Raw genomic sequence first — 21,618 nt, 5'->3', positions numbered from 1 at the left:
TCTTAATCCTTGCAAATTGAGTCTTTCTGAATTTACATTATCTATAAATTGTATGGTTAGAAAACACAAGAGATCTCTGCTATTTCATCTGCTCAACTCAAACAGAAATGGATAATCATATATTGGAAAGGTTAGACAGAAAATCATACAAATAAGATTGATAGATAAATATTTTCGACTTATGGATATTCTATTGTTAAAAGTGAAGCTTTTCTATAATTAGAGTCTGCACGTCCGACAAAACGTAATGGAAAACTCTTTAAATTAAACATGTTAGAATTGTCCCATCTATAATCGTTACAAGACAACAAGGACAACAAGCTATATTACTTTAAGCGAAGCCTATATATGATAAAGTCCTAAAAACGCATTTATGTCCGTAAACAGTATCCTGTATTTACGCAATTTTGCATTAATTTCACATACATTTTTGTTTAGATTTATAGATTAGGTAATATTTTACTTTTTAAGTTCCGACACTCTACAAGTGTTGTTTGTTAGTCCTACCATCTGATTTTAGAGCTACGATTTTATGAAAGTTTGTCCTTCCTACCATCTGATTTTAGAGCTACGATTTTATGAAAGTTTGTCCTTCCTACCATCTGATTTTAGAGCTACGATTTTATGAAAGTTTGTCCTTCCTACCATCTGGTTTTAGAGCTACGATTTTATGAAAGTTTGTCCTTCCTACCATCTGATTTTAGAGCTACGATTTTATGAAAGTTTTCATTCTTGTTCTATAGTAATTACTTAAGTAATGATTTTCTACCTTTTTTTCTTAGTCATCCCAACAATCTAGAAGATACAAAGACACCAAGAAAAGAGTTTATCTGTGACATCTGTGGATATATTAGCAAAAATTCTAGTACTTTAAACACCCATAAGGGAATATTTGTTTGTATTGTAAAAGATGTACAAACCCCTCCTCCCGCCAAAAAAAAAATGAAAAGCAACCAACGAAACTATACTTTAATCCTGACTTTTAACACCCCTCATTTTACCCCCCTCTAGAAAAAGCTAAACAATATTCAAAACAAACAAATGTTAAAACCTGCAGTCGAGCCACAATTCTGAAAAGGTCCCCTGTCCCATATGTGCCAAAGAGTACCTGATATCCAACTTAAATCGGCACATAAAACGAGGGCATGCTGAACCAGAAGAGTGCACCGTTTGCGGTGTCAAGGAATGACCATTTTTTTATAAAAAAAATTACCCCGAAAAAACGTATTACATATATGGAAAATGTGTTTTTAGTAGTGAAGCTACAATATTATTCGTAAAGCTATAAGGAAAAATAGATTTTCTTGGGTGCAATTGAAAATAGACAACTGAAATTTTCCGTTAAGATTTCTATGAAATATGCGTATCTAGTCTATACGTTGTTTTGCCCGTCTATTTGTCGATCATGCTTCAAATGAAATAAATCTTATTTCTGAAAGGTTTTTTGATTATCTTATAGTTTTTTGAATATTCTATTCTCTTTACTTTACCCTCCCCCAAAATAGTTATAAACCTTTCCAGTACCTATGAGATTCAGCGGTTAGCCAGATCAGACTGACAGACAAAAATCCTTTTACTTTTACATATGAATAAGAATGGTTGGTACAGGTGAAAAAGTTACGAGCACACATGACACAACATATTCCAGCGGACAAAATGAAACATAAATGCCAACACTGTGATAAAGGTACTTGCAGTACCACATCTCAGAGAGATAAAGGATAGGACAATTGCTGAAAAATTGATTTAGATCCTTAATTGTGATACACAAAATTACTTCTTATTTAGATAACAATTATTGGTTGAAACATTTGGACACTTAATTTAATTTACCAACCAATCAAAATTCAATTAAAGTCCCCAAAGTTGTAAAGCTAACGAATAAGAAAACGTTATTATAAAACTTTGGAGACTAGTGTAATAAACAGCCCAATTTTACGTCCCCCCCCCCTTCCTTCCCTAAGCAAGCACAGCTACTCTATATCTAAAATATGGCCGTTTGTCTGTTTGTAGTATGTGATAGATAACTAATAGGGACTTTTTATTTACCTAAATGTCTTAAATTTTTTTGATCAAGTAGAATTTTCTCCCGACAAAAGATTTGATAATTTATGTTTTCTAGACTTAATGAAAGCATTTAACAAAATGAACTATTTTGATTTATCCGCTCTGATAATCATAATCTAACAATAACTTTATTCAGGTTTTATGGAGATAGGCCGATTACGAATTCATATGATGAATGTTCATTTGAAGGAGAAGCCATATAATTGTAGATATGGATGCGAATTGGGTAAATTATTTATAGATTTATTTAAACATTAAGTATGTCAAATAATCTGAAGATTAAAGAATAATATTAAGAGTGATGTTGTATACCTATGAAAGAAAAATTAATTTGCCTTAAATTTTTACCCAACCTCTAAAACCACTATACCCATTGGGTTTTCAATTTTAGAGAAGCTTCAGATAGTTCCCAGTATGGTTTTATGCTATTTTTTATCCTAATCCCTTCACATAAGGAGATCCTAGATGCTAGGGGTGCAGTATATATAAGAGTAGGTAATGATTTGATCTTTCTTAAAACATTTAATTTCAGCATACAATGATACTAGCAACAGAAACCAACATGAAAAAAGAAGACATGGCCAATTATTTACCGTGGCAGTGAAACAAAATTTAACTGAATCTAATGACTAATTCTTAACAGATTTTTATTAGTGAAGCTACTCAATAATTTATTTTGTCCGTCAGTCAGTCCATAACGTTACGAGGAAAATGCGATTATCTCGGCTGTTATTGAAGATTTACAGCTGAAATTTTCTATGAAAATTCCTATGACGTGTACTCATCTAGTTTTTACATTGTCTGTCTGCTTCAATGCTTCAAACCTCTAAGTCCTTATTTTTATAGATTTCGTGACTTTATTTGAGTGTTTGTATGTAATATTCTCTCATTCTTTTCTTTGTTATAGCAACTGAATCTGCTCTATTCCATGATTTTTATGTGCTTCGCTACTTATGGATGTCATCCTTGTTTATACCTATTATATTCTATCCAGAAAAATCAAAGTTACAAAGTCTGTTAATTGTATATCATATTATTTTGTTAAATTCTTATGCTGTTATTTATATCTTTCAGATAGACAATGTATTATACACAGAATGTTATTATAATGTAAAATGTTAAAATTAATGTTTCTTATTATTTAAATTTGTTGGTATTTGAAAAAATTTAGATGTTAACTGAAGACACCAACCAGGGAAGGACGTAGTTTAAATTATTAGTTATTCAGCTCATAGCCCTAAAGGTAGGACATAGGATGACAGGAAAATAGCCTTAAAAACATCCCAAGACATTAATAAAGCTTCCTTGAAAAGTACAGATTGTTAGGATTAATATTTTTTTTATATATTAATTGTAATAAATCCGTTTCAATTGAAGTTTAAAAAAGAAAAGAAAAAGATATTTTCTGGTAGGAGACCCCCCCTCAAGGTCAAGATAGAAATAAACATTCTCTGGACCTATAAGAAGCGTCACTTACAATAAAGGAGAACCATATTGGTTCAGCGGGCAGTGAGATCCTTGGCTGCACCCCAAAAATGTTTAATACTTTAGTACTTTATATAATAAGATGTTTAGAATATTTGTGTTACCCAAATATTTACCGTAAACTACGTGTCTACTCTGAAATCAGGGCCTGAGTATGAGTAAGGTGGAGACCAAGCAGGACAGGTCCCAGAGATCCTTCCTGGCCCTCACAGAGTTCCAGTATAACCCGGAGGATCACACCCCACTCTCATTCTATGCTGACTATAGAGCTAGGTAATCTTTATGAATCGATATATTATTACTTGGATATTGCACCATGTTTTCTTGTACAATGGTAAACTGATACTTGCAGCTGGAGAAAATAAAGGTACCCCCTATCTTCCCACTTTACCCCATCCCCTCCCCTTCTACTGTAAGTTTACTTTGATTTCCATTTAGAGTAATGGAGTATATGAAACCTGCGGGCACCTTGTTAAAATGGAAGGATAACACAGTCCTAGAAATAGACGAGACAATTTCCCCCACCTTCGAGGACCACATTTTACTAACAGCCCTGCTTCTCATGGACAAACGGTTACCCGCCAAAATTAAAACCATCTACGGTCCCAAAATGGAGTTTGAGGGCGTGTTTCTGATGGATCTTGCCAGTGAAATTTTCAACTATGTTTCTAAGATTATTGATGAGGATAAGAAGGCGGGACTGCTACTGGCGGCTAATTCCGGCGGTTATGATGACTTTGACAGCAGCTTTGTTTACTATCCGGACATGGGACTAGGAATCAGTTCATTTCAATTTATACCTATTAAAAAAAAATTCAAATTTCTACCTTTTTCTATTATTTTCTCTGTTATGTACCATGTACCTTATCTATGTTTCTATCTTTTTCATATATTAGCTGTAAAACTTTTTCTCCATCGTGTTAACCCTTAAGATTCATGTTGCTATTTTTATTTCGAACAACAACATATCTCTATTTGTTTTTCTTTTTTGATAAATCCTTTTTTTTTCTATTAATAGGCATGTCATCATAACCTTTTTTATCTTATCGTTTTATTGGATTAGTTATTGATCGCACCGAAGTCTCGGGCTAACTCAACTGGTATTAATTGTATAATTTTACTATTCACGTTGCTATAATGATTTTTCAGCATAAGGAAAAAGGATAAGAGGATGAATACTCACCCCTTTTTCATGGTTAAATACTACTTCCCCATCCCTAAATTTAGAAGCAGACGAAAATCAAAAGCCGCCCAGGGCTTTTTGTAAGTCAATCATAAATAATAATGTGAATAAAAAGAAAAGCGATATTTAGCAAACAGCCGTGGGCGGTCAAAATCAGCTGAATGTTCATTATGAAAAAAATTTCCCCCTTTTTAGAAATAGAAGGATTCATCTTTCATGAACAAATTTTTTAAAATAAAAATAAAATTCTATGTAATTTTTAATTAAAACATTAAAACGAAAATATCTAATCTAATATTCTTGCCCTAAATATGGAAATAGTAAAAAGTAAAAAAATATTTTTTTTGATAATTTTTAATCCTTCCATTTGAAAAGTAGTGGAATAGCAATAAATTTTAGCGCGGCAACAGCGCTGAGTAGGCCTCTAGGCCCACTGCCTATTTTCGTCTTCTAGTTGCTTCGATTCCTCTCTTTTATTTTTTTCTCTATGTTTTTCAGTAAAGCTGAGTACCGGTTCTAATCTTACTTACTATCTATTAAAATGAACTGTAACCTCGCAGAATACCCTGTTCTGAAGACAGAACCATATCTGGAGGACGAGGACAGTATGACAGCTGATATCAAATCAAAGTTAAAGACGGACCCGGATTTCTTCCCTGAAGACGATTTCATTGATGTAAGATTTATTTTCGGTTGCATAATAACTCCAATATGTTTAGTATTGCTTAACCTTTGAATGTCCAAAATGATTTTGTTATTAATGAGTCTAGATAGATGTATTATGTATGTAGGACATTATCTTAAAAATGACTGGACAATAAGTTTACGGATAAGTTTACAAAACTTCAAGAAGATTCGTATTTTTCCATTGCAAGTTTTAATGCCTATTTGAGCGGGGTGCGGGGGTTAAATTCAAAGATAAAAAAAGATTGCCCATTTCGACTGTCCTTTTTTAGAATATGCAATGCAGAAATTTATTTATTCTGATAGTGTTCAAGTCCTAAATTATCACAGAAACGTAATAATAGCTTTCTTCTTTCATTAAAGCTCTTCTATTCTATATTATTTTACAACTCTGGAAACCATGTTAAAATAAGCTGAATTGAAGACATACCATCAATAAATGTGTCAAAATGGTTCTTTAAAAAGTATATTAGCCTGTGTTTATCTCATTAAATGCTATTTCTTATCTGGACAAGGACACTGAAGAGCCATATAAACCCGCCGTCACCAAGAAAAAGAAGAAAAAGATAAAGAAACGCAAGAATGCAGAGGGCAGTGATAGGCCAATTGGAAGACCAAGGAAAAAAATCAAGACGGAGGATGGAGAAAAACCAGGAACGTTTACATTAAAAATGAAATAGTCATTGTATTTTAATGGCGAAGCTACTCAAAATTTACTTTTTTCATAAGTCAGTCAGTCCTTAACCCTATGTTGAAAATGTATTTTTCACTTTTTCCATACAACTGAAATTTTTAGCGAAGATTTCTAGGTATGATATATGCGCATTCAGTCTATCATTGTTTTTTTCCAGTCTGTATGATGGTTAATTTTGAAACGTTTCTTGATTTTCTTTGAGTTTTTGAATATTCTCCTCCTTTTCTTTGTAAAAACAACTGAACATCTGCATACCTATAAGTTACTTTTCCGTTTGTCCATTCATTGATTTAGTTTTGTCTCCGCTGCATATGGATTTTTTTCATCCTTGTTTAAAAAATTTTAATGTAAAATGTTTGTGACAGAACCAACCAGCAAATTTGGTAAAATGCTGAAGAAAGCCAAAGCTCAACATAGAGTACAAGTAGAGGAGTGGAAAAAGAACGGTAAAATTTTTTTTTGTAATTTTGCAGTTTAGAAAAAAGTGTTAGTTTAATCAATTTAAATTTGATAAATTGCCATTATTACATGCAAATCGGACGTTATCGTCCGTGATTTAAAAATGTTCAAATGGGCGGTAAGATTACAGATTTAAAAATTACTGATTATTTTCATGTTTCATGTTTTTACTAATAATGTAAAAGTAAGTATATTTGTACAATCCAGAAAAATTCCTAGCCCAATTGGTGGGGACCTTTTTCGTCTACTAGCTAATTGCTTTTTGTTCTTTTGTAAGGACTCAGCTGTGTTTATATTTCCGACGCTATAGACTGATATTCAAAGAGACAATTGAATGTCGGCACAGGGTCCCCACCCCGAGGGTAGAGTTACATATAGCTCGTGTCCCCTCTATTCTTTTACTTGAATTTTTTAATATTTAGATATGGTGTTCGTTGGTGCTCAAGCTAAGCTCAGAGAAGATATGTCAAGTAAGTTTAATTTCAATTTATAAAGTCATTAACAGGGCTCGTCAGCCATTGTAAAACCGTGCATAAGCCGCCAAGTAAAATCTATTTTAGTGCTTAAAAGTCCACACCTTATACCCCATCCCCTGACCTCTTTCTGGAGGAACGTACTGACCAATTAATGAGGACTAAAGTTGCAACCTAAATTGATTATAAAGTTTCGCCTCTCATAATATCTACGAAAGTTTTGTGACTTTTTATTTTGCAGATTGCGACAATTGGGAAGATCCTAAGAAGTTATGGTATAAATATCATGAATTTAACAAAGATATTTACCTTTTTAAAAACCAAGAAAATCAAGAGAAAAAACCAAAGGTAACAATGTTTTTTTTTCAAGTATGGCTTCGAAACCGATTATTAGAACCGGTTCTCAGCCATACTGAAAAATAATGTTTAGCCTTGTATTGCGGTCAATGTTCCATGAATATTAAATAAAAATCATAAATTGAATAGGTACAACCAGTTTTGTTAGACCAGGCCTTCGTGCCCTCGTGGCTAACAGAACTGGTTTTGAACTTTTGATCTTTAACTTTTAATTTTGATATATGCGCAAAGCTATTTATAATATGATGCGATAAATAACTTTGGAAAAAATTTAGCTTCCCTCATTCAGTATATCTATTATCTAGTCTGTAATGTTAATATTAGTTTGTATGCCAACTGTGTAAGTTATATAATTTTCTTAGCTTCCCTCATTCTGTATGTATGTCTGTAATCTATATTTTATCTGTAATGTTAATTTTAGTTTGTATGTCCGTTGTGTAAGTGCCATCAAGGATGGGCGAATGTTGCTCCCAGAAAAACTATGGACTTTTTCGAACATTTACGAGGCAAACATCACATTTGTTAAAATTAGTGAAAAAAGTTTTTATTATGTAAAAAAAAGATAAATGTTTTATCTGACAAAAAAATAATTTTATAGTCATTTATAAAAATGTATTATTTAATACCGCAAAATATTAGGAAAATAAACATATAACCCAAAAATAATAAATCACACCAAAGAGAAATCACTTCTAGAAAAAAATTACCCTTACCCACTAAAATTTTTTTGTTTCAATTAAAAGTGGAGGGTTACCTTCCCCCCGCCCCCCTTCTTCATACACCTTTTTTCAGGTGCCTCTAGATGCCTCTAGGGGGCGTAGCCACTAGTAGATAAGTAAAAGTAGGATCTTGGAATTAAATATATGATGTATTTGTAGGGCACATGTGGAGTGCCAAATATTTTCAATGTCAGTGTTTTCCTGAGGACGATGATTGGCACAACCATCAAAAGGAAATAAAAATTGAATTACAAACAAAACAAGGATGACAACATCCATAAGTAGCCAAGCACAAAAAATTATAGAATGGACAAAGGGAGTTATAGAGCTGTTGTTCAGTTGTCTTGAAAGAGAAATAATAGAAAAAAAGGTTTTATTTATGTCTTGAGAAGTATGACCGACAGACACACAGAAATCTATGTATAGAAGAATATATGTCATTTCAGCTGCTTATCTTCAATTTTAAATAGATGAAATTCAATTTCACTGTGTATGTGTAGGGTAGAGAATCTAAGGAGAAAATTAAGGAGCGAGCTGACCATGTGAAGCTGGTTCACTGGAACTGGATCCGTTGTCCACATTGTCCGGAGGTCGTGGAAAATGAAGTTTTTCTAGGCTTCCACATGGACGCTGAACACAAGGAATTTTGATAGTTTATGAATCAATGTATAAGAATAGATGCATAATCCAGACAATTACCTGAACTAAGTGGCAGAGACCCATTTCGTTTGCTTGCAGATTACTTTTTTTTAGGGACTCGCTGTGTTTATAATTCCGACGATATTAACTGATTTCATAGACTAGATATGTGACTAAATATAAACAAAAAAACATCTAGGGTTATAGATCTATTTAAAAAGGGAGATTGAATTAAAGCTAATCAGACAAGATAATAGCAATTTTGTTTCAGAAAAGGCTTAACATCTATAAATAAACTATCTTTATTTTCCAGGATCTAGATAACCCCTATCTAGTTTGTCAAAAGTGCCCTAAACCAAAACAGTTCAGAAGATTTGCATTTAAGGAATAAAATTGATACTGTTAGTCATTTTAGTAGCGCAGCTATTATATAAAAAGAGCTTTTTAATATGTCTGTCAATGCGACTGTAAATTAGAATTATGGCTTGTTTCGGAACGCAATGCCTAGCCGTTCTCGAAATCTTATCTCGAAGCCTCCCGAATGACCAACATAGTGAAGTTTACGAATGTGTATTTATTACCATGAAAACAGTAAGTCTAAAACAAAAATATAAGAATTAATTACATAAAATTAATTGTTATTATTTTTTAGCATCGAGGTTGCGTGATTTTAATTTAATAAAAAATATGAATTTTCTAAAAAACTTAAAATTGGCACGAATCATATTAAATCGCATCAGAAATTGATAATTTTAGAATAAAATAATCAACATTATAAAAGTAAATATTCGTATATCAAAACTTATCAGTTAAATGGTCTATTTGCTGAAAAATTAATGATTTAAATTTCTTCATAAAATTGTACCATTCTACGCTTATTTTCAAGAATTAAAAGATAAATTCTTACCACATATGATGTCAAACTAAGCAGGAAGGCTTATTTGAGATCTTCCACATATCAGAGCGCATGTATATTCAAGCAATACATTATTTTCATTCACGTAGCTCCTCACATGGGAATTATCAAAGGAAAAGTGCGCGTCTCTTTTGTTTGTTTACAAGCCACGCGCGGAGATAGTTAGGAATGCCACGTAACACACTCATTCTCTGGGGAATTCTGGTGTAAGGAAAAAAGGGATTAATGGGTTCGAACTTGCCGGGGAATACAAGAAATACATACCGACACACACCCGTCTATTCACTGGGAATCGAACACAATACCTCATCTTCGCAACATGCGTGCAGACAGTGTCCACGAAATCACAATCTCATAACGCATAAATTACAAGAGTTTAAAATGTCATGGCCATAAGGCCTAAATTTGGTTATGGAAACTTACGTATACCACAACTACTCAAACCGCCTCAGCTACCACATAAGGACAGGAATAAGGAAATGGAAAAAGCATTCAACATTCATGAATTGCACATTTACCACTCACACATCTCATTATATCATGGCCTCATAATCTCAAATAAAATTAGAATTACAGACCATGTAATTGCGAATACATGAATTAATAATCATTAGTACCTAAACTTCAATTAGGTACCTACATAATAAAATAGGTAATTGATTTTTATACTAAAAATCGCATCAATAATTAAATAATCAACTCAAACTTTTTAATCAAAAGAAAGAAAGATTAAATAATAACACTTCTTCTACTAAATCTTTTTGCTAGAAAAGAAAAGTAAAATTGCATAAAAACTTCTCAATAATTAGAATTTTTCTCCGACAGAAAAATAATTGTGCTTACATCTAAACATTTTTCAGATAAGATAAGTAAGATCCTTAAATCTAAACATGTTTTAATAAAATAGATACTTAAATCTAAATAAAATATGACTGTAAAAAAATCATCAACTTCGGAAAATTAAAAATTCATAATTTTAAATCTTCGTGAATCAAATTTGCGTAAAATTAAAATTGCAATTGAAATATGCAAATTAAATTTACTAAATAAAACAAAAGCTCAATGTAAGAAAAGAACTTCTCTAAAATGCTGAATCTTCAATTTCTCTCTGTTTTAAGAAGAAAGCAACATATACATATTCATACAGTCATAATTAAAGGCAATTTGGGCCTCAGTTAGAATGAATCCCTCAAGATACAAACTAACAATGTCCATCAAATAATAATAAACGCCTTGTTCCAGCTATCCTGTTGGACGTTATGACTTTCCATCACAACTTTTGATACTGCATAATTTCTAACAGGACTTCTGGCGCAGGGCTGCATCAACTGAAACAAACATAATTAGTGATGTTTAATTCAAAACAAAATAAAAAGAATCATGAAATAATTCAAAGAAACTTTTAAATTCATCAATCAAAGCAAATTAATCAAAAATAAAATATTTTATGCTTTAGTTTTGCCGTTTTGCGTCGGGCCTGGCCGAGGAAACAGAGCTTAGGTACGTCGTAAAGCGGTCTTATTAAGCTAAATTCTACGAAAATCAAAGAATCTACTTAATTCATCGCGAAAAAAATCTGCATCTTTTCTTTAGGTACATCAGTTCAAAGGTAAATAGTAATAATTTTAATATGCATGTAATATTAAATTATTTATGTGATTGTAATAAAATTCATAAAGAAATATTTAAATGATGTAAAAATCTCATTTTGTTAATTTCTTATCATATCAAATTTCAATCCAACAAGGATAAAAATGTTTATATCTGCATAGGTACCTAGGAAATTTTCCTCGAAAAAAATCCCAGGTCTCGGAAAGACTTGAATCATTGAAAGAACTTGCGAAAACGTATAAAAACTTAAGTTTGCATTTCAAATGAAAAAAATCTTGCATCGATTTGAAAGTTTAAACGAAATTGTATCAAAAATTGCGTTTTTTGTCTTTCGAAAAAAAAATCTGATAAATCTACCGAAAAAATAAAATTCAAAGTTAAACAAGAACGATACTTATACTAAACTTTGGGTAGATCGATCTTCAGTAGTCGTCTTGCGGAAATCTCGTTATCTGTGGCGGCGACGCCGGCTGATAATTTGTATTTGGCAACCACGGTCCTTCCACCTGGGCGCACTTCTTGAACTCGTCCCAATCTAAACTTCTTCATCAAACTTGTGCTGTCATCAACAAGCACCACATCTCCTGGCTCAAGCAGCACCTCGTTGCGGCGCCACTTGATGGACCTCAACAGCTCGGGCATGAGCTGCTCCTTGTACACCTGATGGAACTGCCTGGTCAACTCCTCTAAGTTCTCCAACCTCCTGGTAATCGGTTCCTTGCAACCGGTTTCAAACGTACAGATTGCATCATTTGTCCTGCCTCCAAGCAAATCAGCAGGTGAAATAATTCTCCAGGTATTGACGTCTTCTCCAGCAGTGGCATACGTCAACGGTTTAGAATTCAGCACTCTAGCTGTCTCAGCACACAACACCAGTAAATCATTGAAGGTTACGGTAGCTCCGGCCAACTTCTTGTTCAACACTCGCTTGACCAGCCCAACCTGTCTCTCCACAGTGCCAACAAATGAATGTGCAGCTGTGGGCACAAGATGCCACTCAAAATGCATCCTTGTATCCTTCAAAAGTTCATCTAGAATGCGTTTGGTACCAGCCATATTGGTACCACGATCAGTTGTAATTCTTCTTGGCATGTTGTAAAACGCCTGAAGTTTTCTCAAGCCGACCAGCACGGCTTCAGTTGAATAATCTGTCAAAACATCAATAAACACAGCCTGTGTAAATCTACAAGCTACTATCAACAACCAGACTTTGTACTTTGTCTTGGTTTTCCTGGTGCCAACGCCAGGTTTCACAACTTCCATGGGTCCCGCAAGGTCCATATGGACCTCTTTGAAGGGCACTGACGGCTCCACACGGTCGGGCAGGATATTAGCCATTGCGGGACTCGAACGCTTGGCATACTCAATGGAACATGCAGCACAATTCTTGACCACTTTCATATCCTCCATGTGGCCATGTGTGATCCAAGCATACCTTCGGCTTTGAGCCAATGTCTTACGATGGCCTCCGTGGCCCAGCTCATCGTGACTTTGTTGTAGAATCAGCTTTGCCAGCCTGTTGTGGCGGCTGAGCAAGACAACACCTGGGCTGTCCTTCATAACTTTCCTTGGGCCTCCAGCTGCGGCCTCAAGAGCTTCGTCACCTCTGGCGGCCATTTTAAGTATTGTAAATGTCCGAAGAGGAAAACATCCATCGTGACCCACTATGGGCCAACAAACCTGGACTTTGTGATGATACGGTTGAAGAGAACCGAACTTCCCCTCGGCGTCCATGGTCAGTTCCTTCTCTTGGTTGAAGGATGTCAAAAACAGGTCACAAACAGAATCCAAATAAGTGTTTGTGAAAGTATAGTTCTCATAATACCTAGAACTATCATTGTTGCTACCACCATCCTCATTTGTTGCAACACCACGTTTCTTGACAAGTAACAATTTGAAAAGGTTAGCAGCCTTAAGAACTGCGGATACAGTCCTTCTTGCCTGCCTGTAGGTCCTCCTTGCCAGCGACCTCCAGAAATCATCGTCCACCATTTGTGTGAACATGCACTTGAGCTTCGCCATCTTTGGATTAAGCTCACTCTCAGGAATAGATGCGTTAACCTCACCCGCCGTTTTAACGGGCCACTGGTCCTGTTCCAGGCGCAACCAGCTTGGACCTTCCTGGTAAGTAGATCCAGGTTGTACATCTTCAATTGTACACAAACCTCGCGTAGCTAAATCCGCAATGTTGTGTTGGGTAGGTACCCATCTCCAATCTTCAGGGCTCGTCAACTGTTGTATTTCAGAAACACGATGACTGTTGAAGACATTTAGCATAACACTGTCACTAGATAATTGTGCTAGGGCGCAGCTGCTATCACTAAAAAATACTTTGCCAGAGATGTCAAATGGTAGGGCTCTGACAACTGTATCCACAAGCCTTGCCAAGATTAGGCACGATAACATTTCTAACCTCGGTATAGACTCCATCTTGACTGGTGCGACACGTGACTTGGCGCAACACAAAACTACATCAAATCCTCCAGCAATTGGCCACCTCAGGTAGATAATGGCTGCATAGGCTGAGCTTGATGCATCACAAAAACCAATTACCATTGGAAGCCCCAATGGCTTATCAGGAACCATCGAACGTCTGAACGACACATTTCCAAGTGCCGCCCTGTCCTGGAGGCTGCTCACAAACTCAGACCTCAACTCTCCAGGTATGGAATCATCCCAGTCACATCCATGTATGCAAACTGAGCGTAGACATAGCTTGGATTTAAGCAACAATGGTGAAGCTAAACCCAACGGGTCGTACAATTGTTGTACGATTCTCCAAACTTCTCGTTTAGTTATCGTTTCAGGTAGACTTCTCCAGAGATCCTCCAAATCCAGGTCCTCCAGCAACTTTCTACCTTTAATCTTCGCGCTGTGGTTGGCTCTAACAGGCAAAAACAATACATCCTGTTTTGGGACCCAAACAATGCCCAAAACTTTTGCACTGTCAACATCATCTCCAGAATAAATAACAGATTTAAATCTGAAATTTCCAGGTTCAATCATCTGCTCCAGCTCTCGGACCAGCTGGACAGCTTCAGGTTTACTGTTATGACCGCTTAAGTGGTCATCTACGTAGGTACAAGTCTCCAATTTTACAGAAGGAGGATCTTGATACAACACAAATTCAGATCTGAGCGGCTGCTGAACATCTCTCCACACATCTTGATTGGCTACAACGTCAGAACCTCTAATCTTCTCAGATCCTGCAGGGATCTTCCACCAAAAATACGACCAGTGAGTCTGAGGGCGGTCACGGCCATATCGCCTGCGAGGGCCTCGCCAAAATTGACAGTTTTGGTGAGATAAACCTCCGGCTCTCCATCAACTGTATCAGCAAAAAATACGCGTTTCAGCTGAGAATCTTCATAGGTAGCTAACAAACTGTTATAAAACTTCTGGATATCAGCCACAAGCGCACACTTGTAGCTTCTGAACCGAATAAGATTATGCATCAGGGAATATAATGGAACTGGCCCATCCATCATAATACTGTTGAGACTCATCCCCTTGCAACAGAGACTGCTGTTGGCGCATATCCTCAACGGCGTGGAAATACTTTCTTTATATGCACACACCAGGCTCGAATAATAAACAGGCCCAGTATAAGACAGATCTTCTGGCGACGCTTTAGTATACACGCCACGAGAAACAGCTTCACTAAACACTTGGCAGAAAGTATCATATTCGCCTTTTTTGACCATTCTTTGCCGGTCACGCAGGCAAATCTTGTACGCCTGCTCTGAATTATCAAACAACACACTTGGCGGCGTCTTATAAGGATATGAAGCCGTCCAGATACGGCTCTCAAGATCCAGCGTCAAACCTTCTTCAATCAGCTGCCGCTTGCGCACGTCCAAGGCGGACTGCCCGGCGGCAATGGCAGCGCAATGGCGGCAGTTCTTACAGCCGCTGCACATTGATGGCGGCTGTATTCCCAGACTCTCCGTGGAAAGGAACTCCATCTTGCTGACCTCTAGCTTAGTAGCTTTACAAGCGACAGGATTAGCAACAGTCCTGCCGTCTGCAGACACAACTAAATAACCTGTACCAAATAAGCTTCTGTACAGTCTAGAATCACCAACCATTTTATCTGCACACGGGAACATAGCTGGTGTCAGGTGCCCAATAAGAACATCTATCTTACCATCAACCATAGAGAAATTATCAGGCTTCATATCGAAAATCTCGGCGGCGGCTGCAGGATCAATAGAACGTAACCCTTTGTCAGTACCAATGCTGGGCACTACCGCCGCCTCCAGAATATGGCAATTCCGGTTGCGGTCAACCAAGCAGATTTTAACTGTAGGACATGCTTGGCTCTTTCCATCCGCCAAAGAAATAGTAGCTGTGCGACCAGTTGATGGCAACTCTAACTTCTTGGCGATACTTCTAGAAATTAGTGTGAGATTAGCTCCACTATCCCACATCGCATTGACGGTGACTTGGCGTTTGTCAGCCGCCACGGCTGGAAGCTGCTGCAACATCAGCATATAATTGTTCTTGCTGAACAATTGTGATTCATAAACTGCCGCAACTTGTCCACCAGCAACAGATTCATGTAATAATGAATTATGAGGCTGATTGCAGCTGTCTATGGTACAGCTGCCAAGTCTATCGGCCTTAGGACAATCAGCAACCCTGTGTCCCTTTTGAAGGCAAAGCAAACAGGCGCCGATCTTCTTGATAAAGTTTTTACGTTCAGGAACAGACAGATCCCTAAACTTAGAACACTTAAACAACAAATGTTCAGAACTGCAACCTTCCGACGGGCAAGGCTGTTTCTTCTTGGTCTTTGCTGGAGATCCAGGTTTACCTACGGCTGTAGCTGCTGCCGCAGGATTACCCTTCTTCTTAGAGGGGGTGTCCATATCAGTCGAGCACCGCATTAAAATAGCGCCCCTCTGTTCTTCGATAATCTGCATCAACTTTGGCACATTTGGGACGTCCATTGAGCCCAATGCCAAATTAAGCTTGTCTTGAAAGTCTCGAGGTAACTTCTTGGATAACATCTCCAGAAGGATCACGGTCAACCACTGGCTGGTGGTAACCTCATCATCTTCATCATCTTTAGTCAGCTGCTCCAGCTGGCTAACTGCACCACCAAACTCTGCTAACACAGTCACAATCTGGTTGGAGTCTGACGGCTTAGACTTTTTCTCCCATTGGTTAAAAAGGCAGAGCATTTGACGTGTCTTAGACTTGAAACGCGAGTCAAGGTAAGTCCACTGAGATTCATGCGATTGAATCTGAGTTAATTGGAGTCTCAGCTCTTTATTTTTACAGACCTTCTCACTGCTCAACAATAACTGCAAATACGACGGGTCCTGTCCTACAGTAAGCTTTTTAAAATTGTCCTTAAAACTTACATAAGATGCTTCCTGGCCATCGAATGAGGGGAGAAGCCGCTCGTCAACACGATTCATATATCCTGGCGTGAACATAGAACCAGTGGCGAACTGTGGTGTGCCAAACGGTGACACAAATGGCGATGCTGCTGGGGCACCCGCCGTCGTCGTGGGTGGCTTCACAGGTTCAAGCTTAACCTCAGCCAATTGTTTCATCAATGCAGACAAAGTGTTTATAATTGGATCGGGCAAGGGAAAATATGACCCTTTAATAACTTTCACGATCTTCAAGCATCGATCATATAGTTCAGCCTGATGGTTAGGCAAATTATCACCAACTAAATCAACAACACTTTGAATGTCACTAAGCTCTTCTATAGCATCAAGAGCATCCTTCAAGGCACTATAGTCTTTTTGCACAGTAACTATATCAGAATAAATGTCACTAAACTCAACAAGCTCTTGGATTCTCAAACCAAGCTTGCTAAAACCGTTCATGATGCTGTCGAACGTTTCGAACTTGTCGTGAACAAGGATTGACTCCTTAGTGAGATGTCTAACATCAAGTTCTGAAGTATCACTGACCAACTTCATCACTCTACTTAGCTCACTGGTTAGGGCATCAACGGCTGGGCGCAGCCGCTTACTCAATTGATCACCTTTATTCATTTTAGGACCCATGATTGTCACTAAAGTTAACTGTACTGATTATGACTATAATAATGTGTGGTAAGGTATCACAACCAACACATTCACAAAACTTCACAGATTCTTCTTAGCTGCATCTGTTCTGTCTTGTTTTCATTGTTTCGGAACGCAATGCCTAGCCGTTCTCGAAATCTTATCTCGAAGCCTCCCGAATGACCAACATAGTGAAGTTTACGAATGTGTATTTATTACCATGAAAACAGTAAGTCTAAAACAAAAATATAAGAATTAATTACATAAAATTAATTGTTATTATTTTTTAGCATCGAGGTTGCGTGATTTTAATTTAATAAAAAATATGAATTTTCTAAAAAACTTAAAATTGGCACGAATCATATTAAATCGCATCAGAAATTGATAATTTTAGAATAAAATAATCAACATTATAAAAGTAAATATTCGTATATCAAAACTTAGCAGTTAAATGGTCTATTTGCTGAAAAATTAATGATTTAAATTTCTTCATAAAATTGTACCATTCTACGCTTATTTTCAAGAATTAAAAGATAAATTCTTACCACATATGATGTCAAACTAAGCAGGAAGGCTTATTTGAGATCTTCCACATATCAGAGCGCATGTATATTCAAGCAATACATTATTTTCATTCACGCAGCTCCTCACATGGGAATTATCAAAGGAAAAGTGCGCGTCTCTTTTGTTTGTTTACAAGCCACGCGCGGAGATAGTTAGGAATGCCACGTAACACACTCATTCTCTGGGGAATTCTGGTGTAAGGAAAAAAGGGATTAATGGGTTCGAACTTGCCGGGGAATACAAGAAATACATACCGACACATGGCTAATTATTTGTTATCGCTAGAATTTTTACAGTTTAAGGGTTAAATGGACGCAAAAAATATTTTCTTATATATATTTTTACTGCTTTGCAATGTATATTTTGTGTAGCTGTTTCTAAAAATTTATATAATGCTTCAGTTTTAGTAGAATCAATATATATTTCATGCGCTTTTCTTTGAAAAATAACAGCATTAGTTTACTAAATTAGGAACATATGGATGAACATTTGAATGAAAGAATAGGAATCAAAGTAAAGAGAGAAAAATGTGAACTTTGTCTTGCCATATTTATGGTAAGTTCTTCTATTCATCTATTTATATTAAATTATCTATCTATTGATCTTACTATGTATACTGTATCTACCTATCTATCTTTATAAAATTCTAAAATGTCTTGCCATATTAATGGTAAGTTTTTGTCTTTCAATCTTTTTATATTTCTATTACAATCATCTATCTATTATCTTTGTACTGTTATTTACTTGTCTACCTATCTATTTTTCTAGAAAAATTTTATCTTTTATCTTTGTCTTGCCATATTATCTATGTATCTATCTAGAGTGATGCACACAGAGCCTATCATGATGAGGTGGTACATGGTCCACAATTTGGGTGCACCCTGTACAATATATCTTATTATATATCTATCTATCTATCTTATTATATATCTATCTATCTATCTAGAGTGATGCACACAGAGCCTATCATGATGAGGTGGTACATGGTCCACAATTTGGGTGCACCCTGTACAATATATCTTATTATATATCTATCTATCTATCTTTCTATCTAGAGTGATGCACACAGAGCCTACCATGATGAGGTGGTACATGGTCCACAATTTGGGTGTACCCTGTACAATAAAACTTATTATCTATCTATCTTTCTATCTTATTATATATCTATCTATCTATCTAGAGTGATGCACACAGAGCATACCATGATGAGGTGGTACATGGTCCACAATTTGGGTGCACCCTGTATAATATATCTTATTATCTATCTATCTATCTATCTAGAGTGATGCACACAGAGCCTACCATGATGAAGTGGTACATGGACCCCAATTTGGGTGCACCCTGTACAATATATCTTATTATATATCTATCTATCTATCTAGAGTGATGCACACAGAGCCTACCATGATGAGGTGGTACATGGTCCACAATTTGGCTGCACCCTGTACAATATATCTTATTATATATCTATCTATATATCTAGAGTGATGCACACAGAGCCTACCATGATGAGGTGGTACATGGACCCCAATTTGGGTGCACCCTGTACAATATCAACAAAGAGAGATGTTATTTCTATTGTAGAACACCAAAAGAAATGGAAGCCCATAAAGCAGAAAAGTAAGCCTTAATATTTATTTCAACAAGCATAAAACGTCTTTGAGGATAATTATAGAAGATCTAGATGGCCAATCTGGCCCCATAATCCGTCAAACTTAAAAAGGAATTACAGATAGACAATCCATTTTGTTTATTTATTGTTACATATGATTAATTCCAATAATAACATGATAAAATATACTTTAGAAAGATTTATTTTAAGTAATTCGACTAGTTTTAGTTAATTTATGGCCTTTAACTCTGGTTTTTTTACTAGCCATGCGAATACCCAGCCGCCAACGAAGGATCAGCCGAGTAAAAACTTGGTCTGTGATTTGTGCGGACATGTCAGCAAAAATCAATCTGGATTCCACAATCACAAGGCAGATTTTTATTTTCTTATTTTATGTCAAACTAGGGACTCTGCTCCTAGCATCTAGGGGCTCTTTATTCTAAGGGGTAGGGAAGAATACAAAAATAGCCTAAACCCGTCCCAGTATCTATGTGGAGCTTCTCTTAAGAATGAGAACTCAATTGGTTTGGTAGTTATCTAAATCAAAAACCTTACTACTGTATATAAGATGATCTAACTTTTGTGCAAGTTGCGATATTCTAACTTGATACTCTAATAACGATAATACGTCGCGAATTATTATCCACAGAAGGGGTAATTTTTTGTATCATCATTATTGATGTACATCAATTTATCGACCATTGTCTTATCCCTTTTAATCCCTGGTTTGTCCTTCATATTTTAAAATAATTAGAATTTACTATAAAATCTGAATGTAATTAGAATACTCATGGAGAAAAGTTGCAATGTCCTCATTGTCCTAAAAAGTTTATACCAGTTGCCCTGAATGCTCATATTAAAAAGGTTCACTCAGAGCCGGTTGTCTGCACGGAGTGCGGCGCTAAGGGAAGTCTTGTTTCATACTTTTCACTTTCTATTTTTTTCGCTGAGGTTGGCAGCCGAATTTGCAGCTATATTCAGCTGTGTAACTGGGGCCAGCCTCTTTTTTTTTGTAAAAAAATCTGCCAACTTTTAAAATCATGTTTCATCAATCTACAGTCAATCAAAGGCTGCTTCACTACTTTTCTGTAATTACTAAGAAAACTGAAAAATTGTTAAAAAAAAGATAAAGTATTACTTAATTGGGGCGGTATTTTCCTTTTTTTTTCAAGAAATTATCTAAAGAACCCAAGGACATCATCCGCTTGTCATTGGATTTGGTACTCTAACGCCAACTATAGGATAATAGGTTAAGCAACATCCACCAGAAAATCAAACAATTTCATTGCAACACTCTTTTCTGTAAATTGCGCCTTTTTCTGGCCAAGGCATTCCCCCTACTGGTCATACATAATTATAAATGTAATGTGTCAGATATAGCAGTAGCAGTTACCTTTATAAACGGCTCTAGTATGACGCGGGATAAAAGTAATATAGAAACAAGACTTGTATGACAAAATAGGTGAAGAACTTAGCTGCCCACATGGTACAGCATATTCCACATGATAAAATGAAATTTAGATGCACACACTGTGAGAAAGGTAAGAATATTTTTAGTACCGAAGCTGCTATTGATTATGGAAAGCTCAACTTTTAAATAAAGTACCTATGATATATGCATATTTATTTTATACATTGTTTTGTCCGTTTGTCTGTCGGCCATGCTTCAAAAAACATAATCCTTATTTTGAAAAATTTGGTGATTTTCTTCTGAGCTTTTGCATATTCCACAACAATCCATTCATATCATTGTACTCAATGAACGCTATGGCGCTTTTTACTATGACGTTTTTGCGATGGCGTTTCCTGAGATTTACCATTCATAGCACCTACAATATAATAACTTTTCAATAAACACTTATTTTTTAGGTTTTATGGACAAACAAAAGATGAACAACCATATAATGAGTGTCCATCTGAAGGAGAGACCTTACCCATGTAGATATGGGTGTGATATTCAAGGTATAGATAGACAGATAGACTTGTATGAAAGTAACAGGATGTGTGTGTGTGTGTGTGTGTGTGTGTCTGTAGGAGAGACCTTACCTGTGTTGATATTGGTGTGATATTCAAGGTAGAGATAGATAGATAGACTTGTATAAAAGTAACAAGATGTGTGTGTGTTT

The 21,618-nt window shown here is 36.0% G+C and overlaps 3 protein-coding genes across 3 annotated transcripts in view; all 3 read left to right on the top strand.

Annotated features, from left to right (window-relative positions):
• The first annotated feature begins 10 nt into the window (after nucleotides 1-10).
• LOC145324873 (zinc finger X-chromosomal protein-like) lies at nucleotides 11-3,280 on the top strand. Its single transcript, XM_080167567.1, has 6 exons — nucleotides 11-130; nucleotides 783-885; nucleotides 1,058-1,184; nucleotides 1,610-1,687; nucleotides 2,204-2,293; nucleotides 2,600-3,280. The coding sequence occupies exons 1-6, from the start codon at nucleotides 108-110 to the stop codon at nucleotides 2,698-2,700; spliced, it is 522 nt and encodes a 173-aa protein (XP_080023693.1). The 5' UTR covers nucleotides 11-107; the 3' UTR covers nucleotides 2,701-3,280.
• A 403-nt stretch (nucleotides 3,281-3,683) lies between these two features.
• LOC145324396 (uncharacterized) lies at nucleotides 3,684-4,644 on the top strand. The gene is made up of 3 exons (XM_080166988.1): nucleotides 3,684-3,825; nucleotides 3,991-4,334; nucleotides 4,616-4,644. The coding sequence occupies exons 1-3, from the start codon at nucleotides 3,707-3,709 to the stop codon at nucleotides 4,642-4,644; spliced, it is 492 nt and encodes a 163-aa protein (XP_080023114.1). The 5' UTR covers nucleotides 3,684-3,706.
• A 632-nt stretch (nucleotides 4,645-5,276) lies between these two features.
• Nucleotides 5,277-21,618, top strand: part of LOC145324395 (zinc finger protein 711-like) — a 17,829-nt gene continuing 1,487 nt past the window's right edge. The window contains exons 1-15 of the mRNA XM_080166987.1: nucleotides 5,277-5,411; nucleotides 5,935-6,073; nucleotides 6,479-6,559; nucleotides 6,995-7,042; nucleotides 7,287-7,393; nucleotides 7,824-7,908; nucleotides 8,281-8,355; nucleotides 8,623-8,764; nucleotides 9,076-9,148; nucleotides 18,355-18,435; nucleotides 19,364-19,500; nucleotides 19,757-19,862; nucleotides 20,276-20,399; nucleotides 20,956-21,033; nucleotides 21,362-21,454. Coding sequence (XP_080023113.1) covers nucleotides 5,277-5,411; nucleotides 5,935-6,073; nucleotides 6,479-6,559; nucleotides 6,995-7,042; nucleotides 7,287-7,393; nucleotides 7,824-7,908; nucleotides 8,281-8,355; nucleotides 8,623-8,764; nucleotides 9,076-9,148; nucleotides 18,355-18,435; nucleotides 19,364-19,500; nucleotides 19,757-19,862; nucleotides 20,276-20,399; nucleotides 20,956-21,033; nucleotides 21,362-21,454 — 1,504 coding nt within the window. The remainder of the gene's footprint in view (nucleotides 5,412-5,934; nucleotides 6,074-6,478; nucleotides 6,560-6,994; nucleotides 7,043-7,286; nucleotides 7,394-7,823; nucleotides 7,909-8,280; nucleotides 8,356-8,622; nucleotides 8,765-9,075; nucleotides 9,149-18,354; nucleotides 18,436-19,363; nucleotides 19,501-19,756; nucleotides 19,863-20,275; nucleotides 20,400-20,955; nucleotides 21,034-21,361; nucleotides 21,455-21,618) is intronic.

The sequence above is a fragment of the Acartia tonsa genome, chromosome 7, assembly GCF_053477335.1.
Source record: "Acartia tonsa isolate MP-2025a chromosome 7, ASM5347733v1, whole genome shotgun sequence".
In the NCBI taxonomy this organism is placed as follows: Eukaryota; Metazoa; Arthropoda; class Copepoda; order Calanoida; family Acartiidae; genus Acartia; species Acartia tonsa.
The sequence above is the reverse complement of the archived record's forward strand: the minus strand, read 5'-3'. Positions and strand labels throughout refer to the sequence as shown.